Below are 22,963 nucleotides of genomic sequence, written 5' to 3' on the forward strand. Positions count from 1 at the left end.
CCGTAGTGATACTGCCTCAGAAACCCAAGGAGGGGTCGCTATGAGTCGGGTCCGACTTGACGGCACATAACAACAACTACATATATATATATATATATATACCAAATCCATCAAGTTGATTCTGACTCATAGTGACCCCACTGGGTTTCCAGAAGTACACTACTTCATCTTTCTCCTGCAGAGCAACTGGTGGGTTTGAACCTCAGACCTTCTGCTTAAATGCCTTATCCACTACACCACCAGAGCTCCTTTTAAAACATATATGTTGTTGTTAGGTGCCGTCGAGTCATTTCCGACTCATAGCGACCCCATGCACAGCAGAATGAAACACTGCCCGATCCCACGCCAGCTCCACAATCCCTGCTATACTTGAGCCCATCATCGCAGCCACTGTGTCAATCCATCTCGTTGAAGGCCTCCCCCTCTTTCGTCAACCCTCCACCCTACCAAGCATGGCATCCTTCTCCAGGGAATGGTCCCTTCTGACAACACGGCCAAAATAGGTGAGACAAAGTCTGGTCATTCTCGCTTCCAAGGAGCATTTTGGGTGTAATTCCTCCAGGGCAGATCTCTTAGTTCTTTTAGCAGTCCATGGTACTTTCAGCATATATAGGGACTCAAATTTGCAGATTCTTTTGTCTTTAGAAAAACAAGGCATCTGCCATTGGATTAGATCAACAATATATTTATGGAAGCCATTCTGTCACACAAGCTGAGAGAAGATATGGTAATTATTTAATGAAATAAGGAGATTCTTACTATCTATAATGGAAATAAAATACATTAAAATATTTTTTAAGGAGGTCATTCTTTCTTACAGAAAATGTACCAAAGCCTAGAATAATATACCTGCTATGGAACAGAATGAGTTTTCCAACTCATGTCTCATCAACCCAAGTGCTATTCTCAATCTAGTACAAATTAAATGTACTCAAATAAATTACACAGTTCATTCACTATAATGGCTAGCAATGCCTTCTGAGGTATGTTGCTCTGAAAGTGAACATGTATATAAGATGGATATGTAGGATTATCATTTCCTAGGTTTTTTTTTTCTTTCCCCTTTCATTTCCAATGCACCTGGTGTTCATTTAATAAAACTGCTTTTGTGGCAAGGCCACCTTATCACAAGAGAGGGTTTGTCTCACAGAAAATGAGCAGCAAGAGTGCTTATGATGTAGGAGACAGTTCCTCTTTCCATTCAGTGTCAAATGGCATTTTAAAACCAGAAAGGGTGGCTACAACACCCAATCTAGTCACTACTACAAGCATTTCCTTAATATCTTTTCACCATTTCTCTTAAGTTCTTTCAGTGAGTACCTACTAGGTGCTGAACTCTGGAGGAGCTGCCAACCGAGTTCTACAGAAGCTACCATTTATTAAGTACTAATTTGTGTGCCAGGTACTGTGTTAACTGCTTTAGAGGCATCATTTAATTTAATTTAATCTGTGCACTTCATGAGATAGTAATGAGTATCATTATCCCTACTTTACAGATAAGAAGCTGAGTTTCAGACATCTTAAGTAATTTGACCATGTCATATATACAAGTAACTGGCAAAGCCAAAATCTGAATGTAGGTATGTCCCGACTAACCATTTCCCCTGAAATAATTTAAAAACAAGTCAACATGCTCTGCCTAAATTGTGTAAGTGTAGAGTTAGGTCAGCATAGAAAAATATGATTTTATAGTAAGTGAAGATCTGTACTAAGCCTAAGAGGATGAATTTGGACAAAAAGGGGGAAAGAGTAAAGCCTGTGTGTCAAGAGCAGGAATTAGCTATTTATGTAAAAGGCTATCCTTCAGGGCAAGGACCATGCTTTGCTCAGTTTTTCATTCCTTACCTGCTCCCAGTTCCTCTTGAATAAAATAGCATCCTACCACTCCCTGTCCAACTCTTCACAGGACACCTGGCTGAGAGCCTGCTCAGTTCTGGCAAATAGCAGAAAGATGGTTACTGACACTCCACAGCAGAAAGGATCTTGCTACTCTCTTTTCTCACTTTTTTGGGGGGAGTGAGGGAATATGAAATTATGGGACAAAAATGCTTGCAGAAAATCACAGTACTTGACCACATTGCTTCAAACACTTAAGAATTTTTGATAAGCAAGAGGTGGGAGCATGACTTTTGCCAAAGGGGGTTCTGCAACCATTGAGTTGAACTTTTAGAAAATGAAGTCTTCTAGAGAGAGAGCAGTTATACTTTCTTCCTGTCAGAGTCTACTGCTGTAACCAGTTAGATTAAAATGCATCATTTCTCACAGCATCATTCTGCCACAGGGTGACATTTCTCTACACATTTCTCTATTCAACTGAGCTTCAGCCTTTTTTTTTTTACAGAAAGAGAATAAAAAGAGTAAGTGGCCTGCTAGATCCAAAGTAAAAATGGATAATAGCAAGCTGACTCATTTTGAAATGCAAAAGACCTCTCCAGCCTGTCCCAGTCCTGAGGGACCAGAGATGCTTTCAGAGGTCCTTGGAAAACAGCTGCCTGATTCTAGATTCTAGCTCCTCTAAGGGCTCTAGCAAGCAGGCCTCCAAAACCTGAAGCCAGACAGATGTTAAGCAGATGCAGATGAGTTAGCTGATTTAAGACACGGTAGATTATGTGTCCTTGAGGATCACCAAGTATAGAAAAAGTAAAAATAAAGTTAGTCTGCATCATATCCCAAAATGGGTCCAAGCCATTTCTCAACCTCAGCCACAGACATGTTCTTCCTCAATGCATAATCCTCAACCTAAAAAAAGAAGATGAGAAGCAGCTCATTATATCAAAATGATATGACTTTGTACACTGAAGTTTCTACAGAATTTGCCAAGAAACATTAAGTGTATTCCATTTCTTGTCTTAATAGTAATCTACTGAGTTAAATGGACATAGAGCTTTATCTGTTTACCAAGTTGTCTTATTCTCTGGGCAGAAAAACAACATGTAATAAATGTCTGAAGCTTAAAAGATGGCTGGGGTGTATGTGAGATTTGTGTGTAGAAGGTCAGAATCAGGGTAATGGGCTGAACTCAAATTAAGACTTAAATAGGTAAATTTCTGTATCCTCCCTCCCCAGCCACTTTATTCTTATCCACATTTAAAATAAAATAGGTTCTAGAGTTCCACTGAACACAAGATGGGTACCCAGGGAAGCCACATAAGGTGAAACAGCTAACCTACCTGATCCTTGCATATTTTCCCCACAGCAAAGTACTTGGACTTCAAATGGGAGAAGTAGAGGCCTGATACTGCTGAGGCAGGTGCCATTGCTAGTGATTCTGTTAATGTAATGCCTAGAGAGAGAATCATGGGGAAAAAGGCATAGTCTTTAGAGCTCAGCAGTGCCTAGTTGTTAGCAGGTGCTCAACAAACACGAATGAAAATGAACTCAGACCTTATAGGCGGGCACATGAAATAGCAGAAAAGGTGTGACTAGACTAGGCTAACATTTCTAGACACTGTTGGTCTGCCAAGGGAATGACCAAATTCAGGACATGCAGCAATTCCCTAACACAGGGGCACAGGCTTGGAAAAGGTACCCCATACTCTCACCCCTAGTCATACAAAATCCACTACTGAGGCCCTGATTAGTTTCTAAGGCTGAGCCTATTCATTCCAGGAGTTCTAACCCTGGAAATGAGAGTCCTTCTAGAGTTACTGGGCCAAAACAGTAGTTAGAAAGAAAAGATACTTTTCTTAGGATTTTAGAACCCAAAAGAACCAAAGAGGCCAACTAGTCTAACCCATTCATTTTATGGACAAGGGTGGACAAGAGCAACACAAAGGTTAAGTGCTTTGCCAAAGGTCACCCAGTCACCCAGCGAGCTTATGGAAGAAAGGAACTTAGATCCAGATCTCATGACTCCTAGTCAGTATTATCTGCTAAACCAGACTCAACACAGCCTCACAGTTCCTCATTTAAATCTAGATTCTGTCAACTTCTTCAGAATGGATTGCATGCTTTTGACTAATTCCACTGAAAAGTGTGGATTTCTCCTGGGTCATCTAAACTGTATTAACTACACAGTAAGAACAGTAATTGCATTATAGGCACAACGATGCACCACCACAGAACCATGATTAATTCTGTTCTGAAACCTCAAAAGGACATGTGCCAATTTCTAATTTTCAACTATTTGAATCAAGCTATAGACTAAACATAACAGAATTATGGTGACTGAAGAGAATATAAATGCTATTAACCTTGACAATATAGAAGTAAAGAGAAAAGAGAGCTGAAGGAGGTGGGAGCCCTGCAAGAACAGTGTCTAGAAATGCTAGCTGTAACCAATGGAAAAAGAAATTAAGAGGAAAATGGGGCAGGAGATAGATGGAACAGTATATGTTAGTTAAATTCTCATTTGTCATTTGTAAAGTGGTAATAATTAAAACTGATAAATCTAAAAATGATGGTATGAGAATGCTATTTAGCAATATGGAAATAAACATCAGAATAAATAGCTAAAAGTAAGGATGAAAGGGGTAATGAGTTACCTTTTCTCATTATAAGCCCTTCTACATTTTTTTATTATTAATTTTATGTGCCAATACTTTGATAACACATCTATTTAAAAAAGAAAAAAACTGCCCCTCCATCCTGGGGCATATACCAGTGCAGTGCTCGATGTCAGCAAGTCTCCACATGGTGAGCTTTTCGGTGTGGTCAGGTTGGCTGGGGTAGCCAGGGGCAGGCCGGATGCCCTCATAGCGTAGTCTCCGCATGCCAGCCACATCCAACTGTTCGCTGCCATGGTAAGCCCACAGCTCTTTGCGGACCCTTTCGTGGAGCTCCTCTGCAAAGGCCTGTGGATCCAAGGCACCAAGTGTGCTTAGGCAGAAGGAGAGGCCCACAGCACCCACCCTCCCTGCACCCTGAAACAGAAGCGGCAGCCTCCTCATCTGGACCACAGCCAGGGAAAATATGCCAAAAAGGATAGACTGTGCTCTTGACTCTTTGTACCTTTCTTAGCTGTTCTGCTGCTTAGTGTTGGCTTCAACCTGAACTCTGAAGTATCACACTTAATCTGAAAACTCTAGGTCTTTTAGATTTTCCTACCAATCCTCAACTTATGCCGACCATAAAGATAAGATGGAATTTTTACAACTGAGAGTGCCCCCACTGACAGCCTCACGAAAAAGGGTGAAGACTCTCTCCATGGCTCAGGTTGCCTACTCAATGCACAATAAGATGAAGAATTTATACAAGATAATAGCATGAGAATGAAGGCTGTGAAACAGAATTTTTGTTTTCAGTTTTTCAGGTTCCCTCGGAAAATGTCACATCATAACAAGCTGAAGGAAACATCAGAAATAAGGCAAAGAGGCCAAGGTTCTAAGGGTGACAGCCAACTATGGCATTGTTGAGACTTTTTCTTTGTCCAAATGATAATGTGTAAGAGTAATTAAATATCCAGCAGCATCTGACTCAAACAAAAATAAAAACCTTAACACTTGTGCTGAGGGTTGGCTACTTCGGGCTCCTGACATGGACATTTCCCCCCACCTGTAATACCCCTCTACCACCTGGATGCTGGCCTAGGTGTACTGTGCTGCTTTACCTCTGCCAGACGGTCCCCCAGTGCCTTGACCATGATGCTGCTGTAGTCGTCAAACTCCTCTTCATAGGCTTTGCTAAGGTCTTCAACCCCAAAGCAGGCAACGGCAAACAGGCCCAGGTAGTCCCGGACACCAGTCTCCAGAGGAGCGATGAAGTCTGAGAGGCAGTGGTAGGGGTCTGTGCTGGCAGAGTCCTTCTCAGACTGAAAGGCAACCAATGGGCAGATGACAGCATTAGTGAATCCATGCTCCAATGTACACATAGAAAACAATCTCCCAGTTTTAAATGAATATATAGGCTTCTTAGAAAGGGGTGTCAGTCTCATTTCTTCATTGTGACATCAAGCACTTAAAATAGTGCTTGATCCAGTGAGCATTCCATAAATACCCAGTGAATAAACAAATGAAATGAGATTTTTAAGAGTGTATAACACAACATCTCTGGTGGCATGGTGCCTAAGGCATTTGACTGCTAACTAGAAGACTAGCGGTTCAAAATCACCAGCCACTCCTTGGAAGGAACACTGAGCAATCTACTCCCGTAGAGATACCCCCTTGGAAACCCAAGGAGGGGTCTCTGTAAGTTGGAACTGACTCAACAGCAGTGAGTTTGGTTTTTTTGGTATTATAACACTCCATGACAAGCCATAGTCAGGAAACCATTACTTGGCTTATTCATGCACCAATGGACCAAATATCCATTGAACGCCCACAGGCACCAGCTAGGAGCTGGACTCATAAACATTCACATCAAAAATAAATTTTCCCCAAAGCTTTTTTTATTTTTTCTTTCAAACTTATTGTGATTCGGGTGAAAGTTTACAGTGCTTTCAATTCAAGATCAATACTACACCCTGGAATTAGGTTTGAAAGGTGCCCACTAAATGTGTTGTTAGGTGCCACTGAGTCAATTCCAAATCATAGCGCCTCTATGTACAACAAACAGAATGATCGCTGCCCAGTCCTGCACCATCCTTAGAGTCATTGCTATGTTTGAGCTCACTGTTGTGGCTACCATGTTAACTCAATGAGGGTCTTCCCCTTTTTAGCTGATGTCCTTTTCCAGGGATTGGTCTCTCCTGATAAAATGCACACACCTTCATTTTGCATCAACAGGAGTTTAACAAACTCTAGGGTCAGTAACATATAGGCCACTGCTGTTGGTCATGGTTGGAGGACAGGAAGCAGTGATGTGTACCCCAGGGCCAGCCAGAAACCAAATTAAGCACTTTGCAGGGTTTACTTGTGGGACTCTCTTCACAGGGGCCAGAACCTATCCTAGCCCATCTCCATTTTCAGCTGAGGGCTGATGCTTCTCTGCTACTAAGCTAACAATTACAGAGTCATCTGACAATTAAGGTCTCACACATAAAACATAAATAATAAATGCATGCTGAGTCCATAACAACTTGCAACAAATATTTACAGAGTGCTTACTATATATGCCAGGTACTGTTCTAAGTTCTTAATAGGAATTAATTAACATGGTCCTCTCAATCACCTTGCCCAGTGATACTATCTGTTCTATTTCACAAATAACCAATGTGAGGCATAAAGAGCTTGACCTGCTAGGTCAAGGTCAGACAGTGGCAGGCCAAGAGGTCTGAAAGTACAGCCAATGCTCCTGATAATCACACAATCAACAAATGGCCAGCCCAGAGGATGCTGAGTAATTTGCCAGGCTTGGAGCCAAGGGTAGTCTAACCAACACTGAGCAGAAAGTGGTTAAGGGCTGTAGGTGAGGTGTTGATAATGTTACACAGAAATGTTCCAGGGTTAGTGACAGCTGGGCATGGAGGGCTCATGTCCCAGTTTTGCTCTGCTCAACTATTCTTTGCTAACCAAGCCAGAATGGGGACACAAAACTTCCTTGTACCACAAGGAGGGATAGGTCAGAGAGACCCACAGTCCTTCAGAAAGGACAACAGTCAGAGCCTGTACATAACAGAAAACTCCCAGTGTTAAGTCACTGCAGTAAGAATTTTCCAGAGTGTACTGGAAGAAACTACCTTCTTAGAGATATCTAGCTGAATAGGGAACACATGTACATGATCCAGCTGCAGAGACTCTTAAAGAGGAAAACTGAGAATCCGTCATATTAAATGCCCTGTTCACTACCTCACAGGCTGACCTGCAACATGAATGGTGCTGGATATAAAGAGATCAAAGAAAGACATGGGACTTAAATCATGAAAGAGCAAGGAAGAGGCTTTTCATCTTAGTTATACCTGTAAAAGAAAGTCACCAAATCCCTAGTAAGGAGGAGAAGGACTTACTACCAGAATTCTACTACCTTGTATACTGTGTCTGAGCCTACTGCAAACACAAAGGACTTAGCTACCCTCGTTTAACACCATGGTGTCTGTTTAAGGTTCCAAATCTAAGAGTCCCTGCAGATCTTGTTCTGGTTAAATATCTGGATCAGGAGGACTCTAGCTTTTAAATGGAGCTGAGATTCTGTGCCAAAGTGGGCAAAGTATACAAACAGCACCCCTTAGAGAGTTGAATGCCCACACGGCCCACAAGCCATGAAGGAAAGTGTCATCATGAACGAGACCGAGGCTGTGATTTAAATACCTGACAGTGGTAACACAACTCTATAGGAATAATCTACTGCAATCCTTTGCTAATGATGCTGGTGAATCCCGATTCAAATTCTTGATCAGGACAATTACTTTTTATAGCCACTAAAGGGATACATGGGAGCTCTGGTGGCACAGTGCCTAAGGCATTTGACCGCTAACCAGAAGACCGGTGGTTCAAACCCACCAGCCACTCCTTGGAAAGAAGACTGGGCAATATACTTCAGTAGTGATACTGCCTCAGAAACCCAAGGAAAGGTTGCTATGAGTCAGATCCAACTAAACGGCAGTGAGTTTAAAGGGATACATATATAAGATATTTAGATACTTTTTAGAGTGAGGAGACAAGAGAGGGTTCTGTGTGTTCTCTAATTCCCCAAGGAAGCTGATGTAATGGAAGAACAGGCTGTGTCTCCCCACTATGTTGGATCCTGGACAAGCTCCATCAGCCTCCTCTTCCTCCTCTGTGAAACAAAACCAGAGATTGCCTGACAAGCGACTGTGGCAATTAAGCAAGGCATATCATACCCTACAAAGTACCAGGTACACTCAGCAAATGGTAGTTCCTGACATCTTCCCCCAGATGATGGCCTATTTAAAGAATAGATATATACACAAACCAATGCTTTTGAACAAATAAATGCTTAAAAGAATCACTTAATATTACCAATAATAAGCAGCAAAGAATGCTTCTTTATAAATCACTGAGACCATTGGTATATGACTATCTAAGGCAGGAGCAAAATTTCTCACCTATCTGTTGACACACAGTAAACACCTCAACCCCTGCTGGTGCAGGGGTCTTTACCTCTCAGGTTGCCCCCTACTCTCCTTCCACCTAACAAAACTTCAGTTCTTTGACTAGTCATCTGGGGTGAGGTGGGGGGAACAGAGACAGAATCTTACTCATATACAGCTCAGATTTCTTATTTAACTCTTTTTTGTTTTGCTCTGCACTTAAGCCAAAAATCAGAGGCATTGTGTTCGTGGTCAATGTCTCTTTTCATACCTGTTGCCGTAGCCCATAAAAGGTAGCTATGGGCTCTGCAGCCTGGGGCACAGCGTCCTCTGCATACACGTGGATGTCATCCTGGACACTCTGTGCCGGCCAAAATCCAACCACACCCCTGGCATGGAGGTTCTTTTGACTAATCAGGGCTTTTAGCATATTCTGGGCATCATCAAAGACTTTTTTGGCTTCTTCACCTATTAGGAAAATACAGTAACAATCACTTAATAATACCAATAATAAGCAGCAAAGAATGCTTCTTTATAAATCACAAACCCATACCCACTCCCACCCCATTAGTAATCTCTCTTTACCTTCTGTTTTCCCTCAAATACCTCCTCAGTGTTTGTCATCAGCATGACATTTGGTGGAGGAACTAGGGCTCAGTGGTTCCTCCTAAGTGCAGTCCAGCAGTCTGTTTCCCAAGTTCAAGCCACTTAAAATTTTCCATTTAACAAAAGGCAGAAAGCCAGATCTGTGGCTCTCAAAGCAGCTGATCAGACAGAGAGAAAAGACAGGCCAGATTCCTCTGTCACAGACATCTCTTATGCACATATAGTTCCACCGACTTCACAGTGATCTTGGTGGACATGAAACAGGAAGTGAAGCGTGACCTAGAACCCTTTTGAGTAGCTTCAGCACCACTACCATGTGGCCTCAGCTCAAGGGAGCTCCCTGGTGGGTTCCATTTGCACAAGGGAGGCCAGACGCTAAGGATGTGCCCTCTCATTTTCCATTTTACTGGGAAGCCAGCCGAATTCTCAGTTCCTTCTATCCAGGGCATGGCCTGTCCAGCTTTGCATATGTGGCCATCACAGGGTACTAATGCCACTCTCCTGCTTGCCTGTGGTTGCTCAGGAATGACTATAAACCAGAACTCCCTTTCCCACTGCTGCACTCCTAGCTGGCTTCAGAGCCTTGTCTTCTCAGCATATCAGCACACGTACCAAGGATCTCTCCAAGAAACTATGAGAGGCCAGCTGCTCAGCTTCTTCTCAGCCACAATCTCTTATTTCTACCAGTCTTCCCTCCATCTTCTTATAGGCTATTGCTCAATTCTTTGAATGGCTTGACATTCTGATGCCATGTCTGGGAGTAAGTTTTGGGGTAGGGCTAGAACCTAGATAACTCACCATAAAATGCACTTTATTTTTCCTTAATCGTTAGATAATTAGCAGCTTATATATTCATTCACTTCTCTAGCTTACCTGCCACAACTGCCCTCCTTGTATTGATGCTCAGGCATAGTAGACTTGCAGCTCCCCAGATACTACATATCTCTGTACCTTCTCACACCATCTTCTCTGCCTGGAATATTCTTTTCTTCTACGTCATCATGCCCCCAGTGCCAGACTCACTTAATCTTTAAAAAGCAGTTCAAACACCACCAACTCCAGGAAGCCTTCCTGGACCTTGCAGTCTGAAGTCTATCTTCCTTTCTTGTTTCCAAAGAATCCTGTCTAAGTTCCAGAGCGCATCATGCTACACGGTAATGACCCACTTACTCACTGGCTGCACCAGCTTGTCAGTTACCAGAAAGCATGAATTATATTGTATTCTTTTGTTTACCTCTAGTGCCTCGCACAGAGCCCAGTGTGTAACTGATGCCAATAAACCTGTATTAAATGAATGAATAAACGAGATGTCAAGCTGAGTCTGAGCAGGTAAACAATATGAAAGCAGCACTATCCTGCATAATCCAAATCCATTGCTCATTACCTATTCTTGCTTTCAAAGTTCTAATACTACACCTTCAATACCAGTGGCAAAGAGGAAGAACTTACTGAACTAACCTACTGCCTTGTCGTTAAATATTTTGGGGAAGCCTCGGTTAGGGTATTTTCCCCGGAGTTGCCAGACGTCAAAGAAAGGCTTCCAGTCAATGTAGTCCACGAGCTTCTGCAGGTCATAGTCTTCAAAGACCCGTTTCCCAATAAATGTGGGCTTCACTACAGGAAGGAAATACTGGTTGTCAATGGTAATGCCTGAGGCCTCATGCTGAGCAGCCTCCCACCTGTGCATTGCCTACTAGAGGCCTCCCCCCAGTTCCTCAGTTGCTCTGTGACTCCCACGCTCTGTCTCACTCCTGTCACTTGTAGGAGTTGTTTTACAAAGAGGGGAACTTTAAATTAACTCAGAGAAGGAGCAATTCTGCATTGAATCTAAATAAAATTATTCATCCATGCAGCTGACTATATCAGTCTTGGAAACTCTTCCCTCAACTCTTTCAACACTAAGCCCCTCCCAAGAAAAAAGAAACTTTGGGGTTAATCTTCACTTGTATAAATTAAGAAAATAATAAAAGCCACTGCAGAAAGGCATGTATACTCAGTCATTTACAGAGTTTAAAAACATGAGACAATAATCTATGTAGTCTGCTACTACATATATACATTGTTGTTATGTGCCATCGAGTTGGACCCAACTCATAGTGACCCCTCCTTGGGTTTCCAAGGTGGTATCACTACGTAAGTAGATTGCCCCAACTTTCCTTCTGAGGAATGGCTGGTAGGTTTGAACCGCCAGCCTTCCGGTTAGCAGTCAAATGCCTTAGGCACTATGCTACAAGGGCTCCTATGTATGTACACAGTACAAGTATAAAGAAATGTAGAAATGAAGCATCAAATTCAGGGTTGTGGTTATTTCTGCAGGGAAGGAAGGAAAATGGGACCATAGAGGAACACACAGAAGACTTTCACTTCATGTGCATTATAAGTGCCAACTCCCTGCCGGCTTTAGATCCCTCATGGCGCTCAGTAACCTGAACTGTGTGAAGTAGGAATCAGAGAGCTTCCTATATCTATCAGGTGTTCTGGGATAAAATATTAGTCTCAAGAGAATTTTTCTTTCATTGATGGTAAAAAGTCAGAGGTAAGGGTGCTATAAAAGAAAAGTGTGAACAGCTAATGAATTTTGCTTGACACTCTGTACTTGTTTCATACTTATTCATAGTAACTTTTTCCCATTTGTCCTTTGGCATCATTTCATGACACAAAATAATCTCTTCTGTATAAATATTCTATTACATTGTTTTTTGGGGGTAATATAGTTTGTATAGTCCCCTTAGTAAACAAATGAAAATGACAGTTCAGATATCATTCTGATTCAAGGTTATTCTTGCTCGGAAAACCAGACAGAAACACCTTACTTCAAGAAACTGACAGACTTTTTATTCTTCAGTAAGCTTATCTGCAGGCGTTTAAGGTTTATATGAGGGTTTACCACCAAAAACTATGAGAAAAGAATCCTATTTTCTCTGCTTCCAGTAACTACCCTAAGACTGGATCACCCTCAAAAACATTTCTGAGGGGGGCTTCTCAGGGGACAGAATAGCCCTTCAGGTGGCAGGTGCAAAGCCTTTTGATGGACTTGCACGAGGTACTAAAGTGGCCACTACAGAAGAGTCAGCTGCCTTTGGAGGACTATTTCCACCAATATATGTTTTTGGATGTTTATCTTGGTTAAAATGAACTTTCCCTTGTGTTACTATTCCAATTAGATAGTGAAAGGTGAAGAATTAATAATGAACGTTTAGAGATACACAGTGTGTGATGGTTACATTTGTGTGTCAATTTGGCTGGGCCTGGTTGGGCAGCTGAATGTAGTTATTTCCCATGGTGAGATTGGTAATTAACTCCATGGTGGACTCTATTGGAGCAGCGGAGTAGCTGCTTTGGGTATGTGGTCAGCTTCCCATATATAAGAAACAGCTTTGGGAATGGTCTCCAGCTTATAGCATGGTTGAACCCTGTATGTAGCTGTGTTGCTGTTCAGCAGCCTGCCATGTTCTGCTGACCTTGGGATTTTCAATGGACTTGAATTAATGGACTGCCGTGTGGTTTGGTAACATCAAAACTGTTCCAATTCATTTGTTGACCTTGGGCTTGTTAGCCTCAGCAGCCAGTAGCTGCCTGAGTGAAGAGATGCCTCTAGCTTCAGTGGGCTGGGAGCAAGAGGCAGAGCTGAAGCCCAAAGTTGAGGGGCTTTCACACAGCCCCTAGAGCCTGGCACTTTAACTCAGACTTCTAGCCTCCCAATGTGTAAAGAGAACAAACTCTTATTTGTTCAAGCATCCCATTTGTGGTATATTCTCGTCAGAGCAGCACTAGGTAACCAAAACACAGTGATTCATATTTTTCAAAAATTTTTACATATTATCTTATTCTCAATTATTTTCATAAAGTAACTCCTTCTTTAAACATTAAAAACTGTCAAGTGTGGAAATAAAATGCTCAAAGTCTCTCACTGAATCAGACTCAGCAGCAAAGTGGGGATTAGAGCCCAAGCCTCCTGACTCCCAGTCTAGCATTCTTCCCACTAAACCACACTGAACTCAGCAAAAATTAAATCAGAACCAAGATCACCTATGTTTCCAATTTCATCTCCTGAACTCTATTGAGCATGTATAGAACACAGATGTCATCATCAGCAATGAATGCTAATTTGAGATATTACCTTGAAAATATGGATTCAATTAATATAATACCTGTACACCCTGTCTTGGTTTTGCTTTGTAGCACATGCTTTTCTGAGCCTGTCAAAACATCTTACATATTCTATTCCCCTCTGAACACCTATGTAAAGCAGGAAAGGTGGCTAGAAATAATAAAGGAAGAAATGAAATAGAGGGTGGCATCCAGAGAAAGAATGAGCAAGAGAAAAAGAAATAGGGGATCCTGCCTTTGCTGAAATGTTTTAAAAGTCTGTTAAATGCTAAGACATCTTCAGTTTCAGACATTTCATGTCTGTACCTGAGCTGGACACAGACCTTGATCACCTCAGTTATAGCAGCACCTAGGCAGGTCGACGTACAAATGAACAAGCACAAGTTTAGAAGACAGATCAAAGAAAGACTCTTAGTAATCTTTTTGAGTCATTAAATTTCCTTAAACTGTTTCTTCAAATTATTATGGGGATAATATCCACATTCATTAAAGAGTTGTCTCAAGGACCAAGTGAGCTGACATGGATAAATCTCAGGAAAATGTCTGGTCCATGATAGGCTCTCTACATGTGATACTTATTTACTTTTATTTTTGATTACCATTGTCATCATCATTGCTAGACACAATTAATAGTTTGATTTTGTAGCCAAGCAAGCACACGTATCTCTTCAGCATCAATTATTACATCCATTCTTTCTCTAATCACCAGCCAAACAGACCTGGGTGAGGTTCTGACATCCAATCAATATGGAGACCATTTTTTCTGGCTTGACTTAAAGTTAAGTATCTTCTCTCCTATTAAAAAAAAAAATTTTTTTTTTTAAGTTATTTAGTCAGTGTTTCTGAGCTTTTCAGCTACTGCTATGAAAGCCTGTTCAAGAAAGCCACTACATAAGCTTTGCAAGAAAATAAATGATTTTATTAATGAAAATCATTATCTGAACAAGTGCTTCCTTTTCCTTCTACCATGGCTTCACATCAGCACCAGACCCATAAACATCTACTAAATATTGATAATGAACCTGAGGCTGACTGGACAGCCTTAAATCTGAGGTAAGAAGAAGCTGAGGTGGTTAACTGGCTTGTCATCTAACACCTCTCAGGACAGGAGGCAGATCAAAGAAACTATTAAATTTTGGACAAAATTAAGGAGAGGCAAAAAAGGTGTCTTTTTGTTAGTACCCCAGAAATGTTTGTTTTCTTCATGCTGTTTGTTATCTCATTTCACTTGTCTAACAATTTCCCAGTATGCTCCTGCCCCAAGAGCCCAGCAGGCAGATAACCAGGAAGAACTACCCCAATGACTTCTAAAGAATAATTAAGCAACTCTTGATTCTCTGAAGCTCATCTAGAAATGAACAGTTTTTGATACATTACTTACACACAGCCAGTGTTGGGCAGTGCAGGAGCAGAAGCTTACAATGGTCCTGTCTAATGTCTTCATTTTCTTATATTATTTCCTCAAGAACAAGGGCCCATGGGAGTCATTTCAATACAGCATTTTAGTTTCTGTTTTCCTGCTCTGTATGAGCTCATGTTTTATCCATTAGCATAACTCTGGTATCTAGTACAGCACTTAACACCTACTGGGTACCCAACAGATGTTTGGCTGAATAAATAAAATTAATTTTAATATAACCAAAAAACTCTGGGAGCTTAGACATTAAAGAATTCTGATTTGAGCTAGAAAATAGGAATTCTCTTAAACGATCCTAAGCCTTTACCCTCCTCAAAACAGTAAATAAGGTCAAAATAAAAACTGTGGCTTCACTCTGTTACCCAAGCAAATACCTGCTCATTGTAACAGAGCAAAGATCTGTTTCTTTCATTTACCTTGAGAGATTCATAATGGTCCTGTCTAATATCTTCATATTCCTCCATGATTTCTTCGAAGTATTCATCCTTTAGATTTTCATCTAATAGTTGAGAACACTGAAAATGCAAGATAAACTTTAATAACCATAACAAGTAGCGTAACAAAAAAATGTGCAACAATGATCAGTTCTGGTGGCATTCCCTTTAGAAAGCTTTCCCCATACCATTTCCTTTCCCTCACCATCTTTGCCAATTCCTACCTGAGTTAGGTACTACTCCTCTTCAGTGTATCAAAGATGGTCTGTGCCTTTCTCTATCACTACACATACCACCCAAACCAAAAAACTAAACTCACTGCTGTCAAGTCAGGTCCCACTCACAGCGATCCCTCCTTGGATTTCTGGGGCAGTATCACTACAGACGTAGATCGCCCAACCTTCTTACTGAGAAGTGGCTGGTGGGTTTGACCTGCCAGCCTTCTGGCTAGCAGTCAAATGCCTTAGGCACTACGCCACAAGCTTCTATTAATGTGTTTATGAATCTCCTTCTCTAAAGGATAGATACTAGAGAATAAGCTCTTCATGTCCTTGGTTCCTAGCTCAGTGCTGGGCAACACACGGCACATTCTCATTAATTATTTGCTGAAAGAATTAGGTTAATCTTGTGGTCAACAGGACCTAGGGTGATCCTCTGCTAAAATAAGAAAGGAAACTGACCATCTCAGAAATTTGAGGCTACTCAGTAAGTTATATAGCCAGGATCAAGTGAAGATTGCTTATGACTGTGATTATCCAGCTGGTAGAAGCAAAATTACCATTAAAAGGTAAAATAAATTACAAAGAAAGAAAAAAAGACTAGCATTGATCACCTCAGTTCAAAAATCAAGCACTGCCCCTCTATTCCCTAGAGAGATTTCCTAAAATACACACACACACACACACACACAGAAGGCAGGGAAGTTCAATATCATCATCTAAAAGTGTGGAAGTTAAGCTACATGATGGCTAAAATGCCTACCCATTACTATGTTGCTTTTCTAAATATCTCTAGTAGCAATTCAATTCCCTGTGAATCAGTAAAAAAACCAAAATCACCTTATTAAGGAATATGATCAGATAATATTATTGTGGCAGGCTCACAAATGCAACAAAGTATTTTCCAGCCTTGTATTAATTCACCTCAGTGGAATTCTCATTTAAAGAACCCAGCAGAGGTAAAAGAGGACAAAAAGGGGCAGCTATTCCTAAGCACCTCACAGTACATGCAGCCAGTGTTTTAAAACAGTGCAGCATTCTGCTAGATTATGACCTCTGAGAAATCAACTTAAATGTCCTTAACATCGAAAGAAAAATTATAGTACACTATGCATAAGGTGGGTGCTCTGGTAGCATAGTGCCTAAGGCACTTGACTGCTAACCAGAAGGCTGGAGGTTCAAACCTACCAGTCACTCCTCAGAAGGAAGGTTGGGCAATCTACTTCCGTAGTGATACTGCCTGGGCAACCCAAGGAGGGGTTGCTATGAGTCAGGTCTGACTCGATGGCACATAAAAACAACAACATGCCTAAGGCATCTGACTACTAACTAGAAGGCTGGCTGTTCAAACCCACCAGCCAGTCCTCAGAAGGAAGGTTGGGCAATCTACTTCAGTAGTGATACTGCCCTGAAAACCTAAGGAGGGGTTGCTATGAGATGGAACTGACTCAACAATGGCAGTGTGTTTGGGTTTTTTTTAAAAAAAATCATTACAAAGGTATTATCAGGTAGACAGAATAGCCACTAACTGTCTGTCAGTACCTTCCACCCTCCCACAAAACCCCCTGCTCCAGAGCCACAATGAGAGCTCATTCAAATGAGTTACCACTCTGGCCTAGGCTGACTTGTTGGATGGCAACAAATCCATGGCCAATAGATGGCTATCTTACTACAAAAATGTCAAAATCCACCATTGTGTTTTTATGCCAATGAAGACCAGTGGAACATATTACAGTTATTATTTTCTTTCTTTTGTTTTGTTTTTCATGACAACATTTTTACCTCCTACAAGAGTAGTCAGAAAATATTAGCAGCATGAGAAGAGGGAATAAGTTGAATAGATATTTTATCATTTAAAAAGAACTAAATACTGGCACCTTTTTTTAAAAAACTAAAAAGAAAAGTGAAGGACATACTTAGGCCTAAACCTCCAGCAAATAATAGTTTGGGACATAGTTCTGTCCCATATTCACTGCAGTTAGATCAAAAGACTCTGAACTGACAACCAATGTAAAAAAGTTACACCATTTACTCCTGAAAAGTGTCACTAGCAACTACCCAAATGATTGATCATCTGACTTAGGTCTGAATAATTTCAAAAAGTGGTCATTCTTTGTTTATGAAAAGAGCTACACACAGTGATGGCTGTCAGGCCTAATTGTTACCAGCCTAAATCAGAATGCCTAGTACTCAGCCGGCATTCAGCTTGGCCCCAAAGTCTCTAACTCTTAAGAGTGAAGGAGCTTGCTTGTTCTCCACAAGACAATAAAGGAACCAATTCCTTCCCAGTTAAGTGTGTATTCTACCTATAGGAAAAATATTACCACTGGGTATTTAAAAAGGTCCAACAGCCTTATCAGCAAATGGAAAAATATTCAAGGCCATTCATTAGCATTTGAAAACAGCAACAAGGCTTAAAAAGAGACCCAAATGGTTATTAAATCATTAAGCTCCTAAGAACCACAACTCAAAAATGAGTTCTGAAACACTGTTTTAAAATTGAATTGTATAAACTTATTTATATATTAGTCTCTGCCAGTGGCAAATACAAAATTGCAATTTTATGATTCCAGCTTGATTAAATTTTATACTTTTTAATAAAGGGGAATTGTGAAATGTGAATGGGGGCAAGTTTAAGTGGCACTGAGTGAAACTACCTGCACCCAAACACCATGCCTATCACTTGCAAGAATTACTAACCTCTTCATCTCTTCTTTTCACCCTTAAAATGGGTATGATAAAAGTTCTACACCATGAGGTTATTCAGAGGATTAAGTAAAATAATTCATGTAAAACACTTACCATAGTTCCTGGGACACTGTAAATATTCAGTAAATGATACTGATTAGTGTACATTTATATTAAAAAATTCACAGATTGAAAGAATTCCCTTGGGAGATGGCTCACATGTCTACACCTGGTAATTTTACCTGTCACCAGGGCTCCTCAGTAAATTACCTGAAAAATATGAAGATTGGACTGGATCCAAACCAAACAGTTGCTGTGGAGTCAATTCTGACTCATGGTGACCCCATGAGTGTCACAGTAGAACTGTGCTCCACAGGGATTTTAATGGCTGATTTTTGGGAAATATTTCACCAGGTCTCTCTTCCAAGGTACCTCTGGGTAGACTTGAAACTCCAACCTTTTAGTCAGCAGCTGACCATATTAACTGTGTGCACCATTCAGGGTCTCTGGACTAGATCAGTGGTTTTCAAATTGTGCTTCTGATGAGAAGTAGGAGTAGGATGAAAGGCAAGGGCTTCTCTGCTCTTATTTGTACCCTATTGAGCTTCCAGGTAAGATTTCATTTGAACAAAAGGTTCTGTGGTAAAATAAACTTGAAAACCACTGAACCCCACAATCCCTTTCCCTTAGCTGTTATATTCTATTATTCTATTATTCACTGAAACCTGTCCACCATTGTTGATCCTGCTGGTATTTGAAATACTGGTAGCATAGCCTCCAGCCTCACAGCAACATGAAAGACACCACAGTATGACAAAGTGACAGATGAATGGTGGCAACAATGAACCATATAATAACATAGGATATGTAGGCTCTAAAACTTAGGGTTTGCTGAAAGAGAAAAACAGGGAACGACAATTGAGTACTCTGTTTATTATACTCACTGAGAGAGCTATTATATCGGGATTTGAATAGCTAGTGAATGTTTCTTTGTCTTTGGGTAGGGTCAACCAGCCTACTTCCAGGTTAAGTGCTTTTCTATCTGGAAGGAGATCATTTAAAAAATTTTATACACCCTTTGAAGGAGCGCTGGTGGCATAGTGCCTAAGGTATATGACTGCTAACCAGAAGATTGGTGGTTCAAACCCACCAGCCACTCCACAGAAGGAAGACCGGGCAAATTATTTCCAAAAAGACTTACTGCCTCAGAAACCCAAAAGGTTTGAGTCGGAACTGACTTGATGGAAGTGAGTTTGGTTTTGGTTTGAGCTCTGACAATGGACTCAAGTAAGTGAATATTTGTATTTGTAAATTGCTGAAATATCTCTCTGGATTATACACATTTTCTGTAAGGCCAAAGTGTCTTTTTTGGTACCACTCATGCTTCTCAGACCAGCCTCATCCAACCGCTTGTATACCCACACCCCATGCCTATCACTTGGGAGAGTAATACTGTAGAAGATAGTATTTGGAAGCACAGGACAGACTCATCTGGATTTCTTTCCAGCAACACAAGACACTATAGCAGCACTACCACAAGCCTGAGGCTGCTGTTTTACCTTTTTAAAATAGAATTGGACAGAAATAAATAGAAGATCCTCAGCAACAACCTTAATTCTTAATGTTTTCTTTGTTCTTTCTTCACAATGTATCTGCAATAAAATGTCAAACTCCATACTCACCACCACCACACTCTTGGATGCATCCAGGACATGGATTACAGGGGCACTGTATCTTGGAGCTATTTTAACTGCTGTGTGGGTTCTGAAAAGAAGGATCAGGAAGAAAAACGTAACAACCAGTAATGACAGTTCCCACACAACCCTGTTCAGAACCACTAGAGACATGTTTCCACAGTGATTTTCAGACAAAAAAGTTCAAGGTACTTACAAATACTGAACTTAAAATTCCCCCTGTAAAACAAGAACACCTTTCTCTCCACCCTTTTGAAAGATGGGAAGTCAACATGCAAAGACAAGAACTGACTGGCCCCAGCTATCAAGGATTCTGTGACAAAATGAGAAAGACCTTGTCCTCAACTTTCTACCACCTGGTGACTGAGACTGTGATCTCATGCTAATTAGCAACTGGTCCGAACTCAAGGAAATAACTTGTCCCAGGCAACTACACTTTGCTGTCATAAAGGTGGAATTGAGTTTCTCTCTCCAAATGAACAGGGACAGCAGCCAGGGCCCCTGGGGCATCAAAAGCTAGGAGAAGAGGCACTGCTGCCACAGGCTATGGCTTTCCAGCTCTATTCAAAGGGGACACCAACACTCCTTGGTCCCATGGCCATCGTATATTTTTAATCAGGAAGCCTAAGCCCAAAATTCCACGCATAAATAACATAGAGGCAAAATAACAAAAATACGTTACTCTTAGGCTGGCTCAGCCCCAAACCCCTATTGTCAAACTTGACAGTACTAAGAAACACCTTTAATCCTTAAAATTACTTAATTAACTAAATAAAGTACAAAACAAATTATGCTCTGATTACTGAATATTTATAGCAATAGCATAGGCTACAGATCTGCTATTTCATAATACCACTCATCCGCTGACATCAAGTTGATTCCAATTCCTAGTGACCCTATAGGATGGAGTAAAACTCCCCTATAGGGTTTCCAAGTCTGTAGATCTCTGCAGAAGCAGACTACCTCATCTTTCTCCCATGGAGGATCAGACCACAGACCTTTTGGTTAGCAGCCAAATGTGTTAACCACTATGCTATCAGAGCTCCTTATTTCATTATAGAACGTAACAAATTAAGGTGAGAACTGAAAATACATATGCCTTCCAATACAGTAGTTAAGCCAGGGTTCTGAAGTTGGGAAAGGAAGTGTGCACTTTGCCATAATTCCCATCTCTTCCTTCCTTCTCCCCTAAAGTAGGAGCACACTTCCCCAACTCAGGCACCCTCATATTCTCTCCTCAATGAAAACGTATTTGTGTTAGGAAAGATGTCCAGAATATACTAAAAAGAGAAAAAGAAAAAACAAACAAGTAGCAGAACAGTATATTTAACATAATTTAATTTTAAAAAACAAACACCATCACTCTCAATCTGCCCTAGCCAATCAACCATATTTATAAGCTTCTGTATAGTTGGTTAGGGAAGAGATTGAAGGTGGGTTGGAAGACATTAAATTCCTCTGTACATTCCTTGGAATTGTTTGACATGTTCCAGTAAGAGTGTATTACTGGCATAATTTAAGAAACATCAACAGCGTATTAAAAGTGTAATATGTACATGAATTTGTTTTTAACAGGATTCTCAGGAAAGGTTTTAAAAACTCATTTATAATGAGACAGACAAGACCACTAAAAGTCTGTTCTCTGTTTTTAAGATTATCTCCATGCACAAACAGGAAACAAAAGACTAAAGCCTTCAGCCATAGGAACAGATCTGTAAAGTGGAAGTTTAAGTATAAACCAGTTATCATAAGAGAGACATATTCTGCACTGGGAGGCTGGGGTACAGAAAAGCAGGGAGCCAAACCATGGCCTGGAGTAGCCAAATGAGGACCTCCTTTGTGCCTACTGTATGCAAAAGAACCAAGATGCTAAAGATGATTTTGCATTCTGTTGGGAGAGAATTTTCAAACAGTAGGAAAGTTAATTAAAAAAAAAAAAAAAAAAAGCTACTTCCAGTTACAAAATAGAACATAAGCTGGACTTAGCTGGCTTTCTCATCTTTAGATAATAAGTTCCTTGAGTGCATGAATCTGTCTCAATACATATTCTGCATAGAGCTACTCAAGAAAAAATTACTTTAAGTTTAACATAGATGAGGTTACCTTCTCCTAAAGAAACTCAGTTACCATTTAAAATTTTAAAGTAAACACAATATATTAAGTATCCCACATAGTATAATTCTAGCCTTTCTCTTTGATGATGCTCTGGACAAAGCATTGAGAAGAAAGTAATGGATTTCACTATTTTGAAAATAAATAAAAGCAAAGTGCTGCTTTCCAACATAAAAATGAACAAAGCGAGATGAGCAGAGACATGCAATTTGAGCCTGCTTATCCTGAGAGTCCTTCTGGTCACTTATAAAATGGACGTGGATCCACTTAAGTGGAAGTCTCACTGATGCAGACTTCTGTAGCTAGAAAAAGACTTCTTTCTGAAGTCTTAAAAGATGCAAAACATCTGACTCTCTCCTCTCCTTCCTACAAGCCAATAGCAAAGTGCTAGAATCTGGGTCTGAATCTTAAGTCCTAGCTCTGCTAAGGCAAACACTGACATTCAGGATCCATACAATCAAGTCCCACACTTGACAAATGGGCACAGTAGTGTTAAACTCAGAAGAGAGAAACCTGAGATCTTTTTAAAACTCAGGTAAAAGAGCAAGTACTCTTACCTGTATTTCCTATCATACCCTACTCCTGAAATGATTTAAGGTGTTTTGCTTAAATATAGCATGATCAAATAACTTAAGAACTGATGAGAAAAACTAGAGAAACAAAAACTAAGATGGAATCAGGAGTGAGATTAGCATATCAAATTCATTCCATGAAACAGCATACACAGGCCTAAGCTCTGAGCTTCCTTGTGGTCAAAGCAAAGAGAAAAATAAAATCAGTTATGTGATTCAGCACCATACTTCCTATTGACTAATATA

At 40.6% G+C, this 22,963-nt stretch overlaps 1 protein-coding gene across 1 annotated transcript in view; it reads right to left on the reverse strand.

Moving 5' to 3' along the window:
* Positions 1 to 2,652: 2,652 nt before the first annotated feature.
* Positions 2,653 to 22,963, reverse strand: part of MTR (5-methyltetrahydrofolate-homocysteine methyltransferase) — a 251,989-nt gene continuing 231,678 nt past the window's right edge. Inside the window, exons 24-32 of the mRNA XM_007956235.1 lie at positions 20,022 to 20,103; positions 15,416 to 15,514; positions 14,302 to 14,377; positions 10,931 to 11,086; positions 9,138 to 9,334; positions 5,549 to 5,749; positions 4,601 to 4,793; positions 3,171 to 3,283; positions 2,653 to 2,739 (exon numbers count right to left, since the gene is read on the reverse strand). Coding sequence (XP_007954426.1) covers positions 2,653 to 2,739; positions 3,171 to 3,283; positions 4,601 to 4,793; positions 5,549 to 5,749; positions 9,138 to 9,334; positions 10,931 to 11,086; positions 14,302 to 14,377; positions 15,416 to 15,514; positions 20,022 to 20,103 — 1,204 coding nt within the window. The remainder of the gene's footprint in view (positions 2,740 to 3,170; positions 3,284 to 4,600; positions 4,794 to 5,548; positions 5,750 to 9,137; positions 9,335 to 10,930; positions 11,087 to 14,301; positions 14,378 to 15,415; positions 15,515 to 20,021; positions 20,104 to 22,963) is intronic.

Source organism: Orycteropus afer, unplaced genomic scaffold (genome assembly GCF_000298275.1).
Source record: "Orycteropus afer afer isolate SDZICR_OR568_19922 unplaced genomic scaffold, OryAfe1.0 scaffold00585, whole genome shotgun sequence".
Classification (NCBI taxonomy): domain Eukaryota; kingdom Metazoa; phylum Chordata; class Mammalia; order Tubulidentata; family Orycteropodidae; genus Orycteropus; species Orycteropus afer.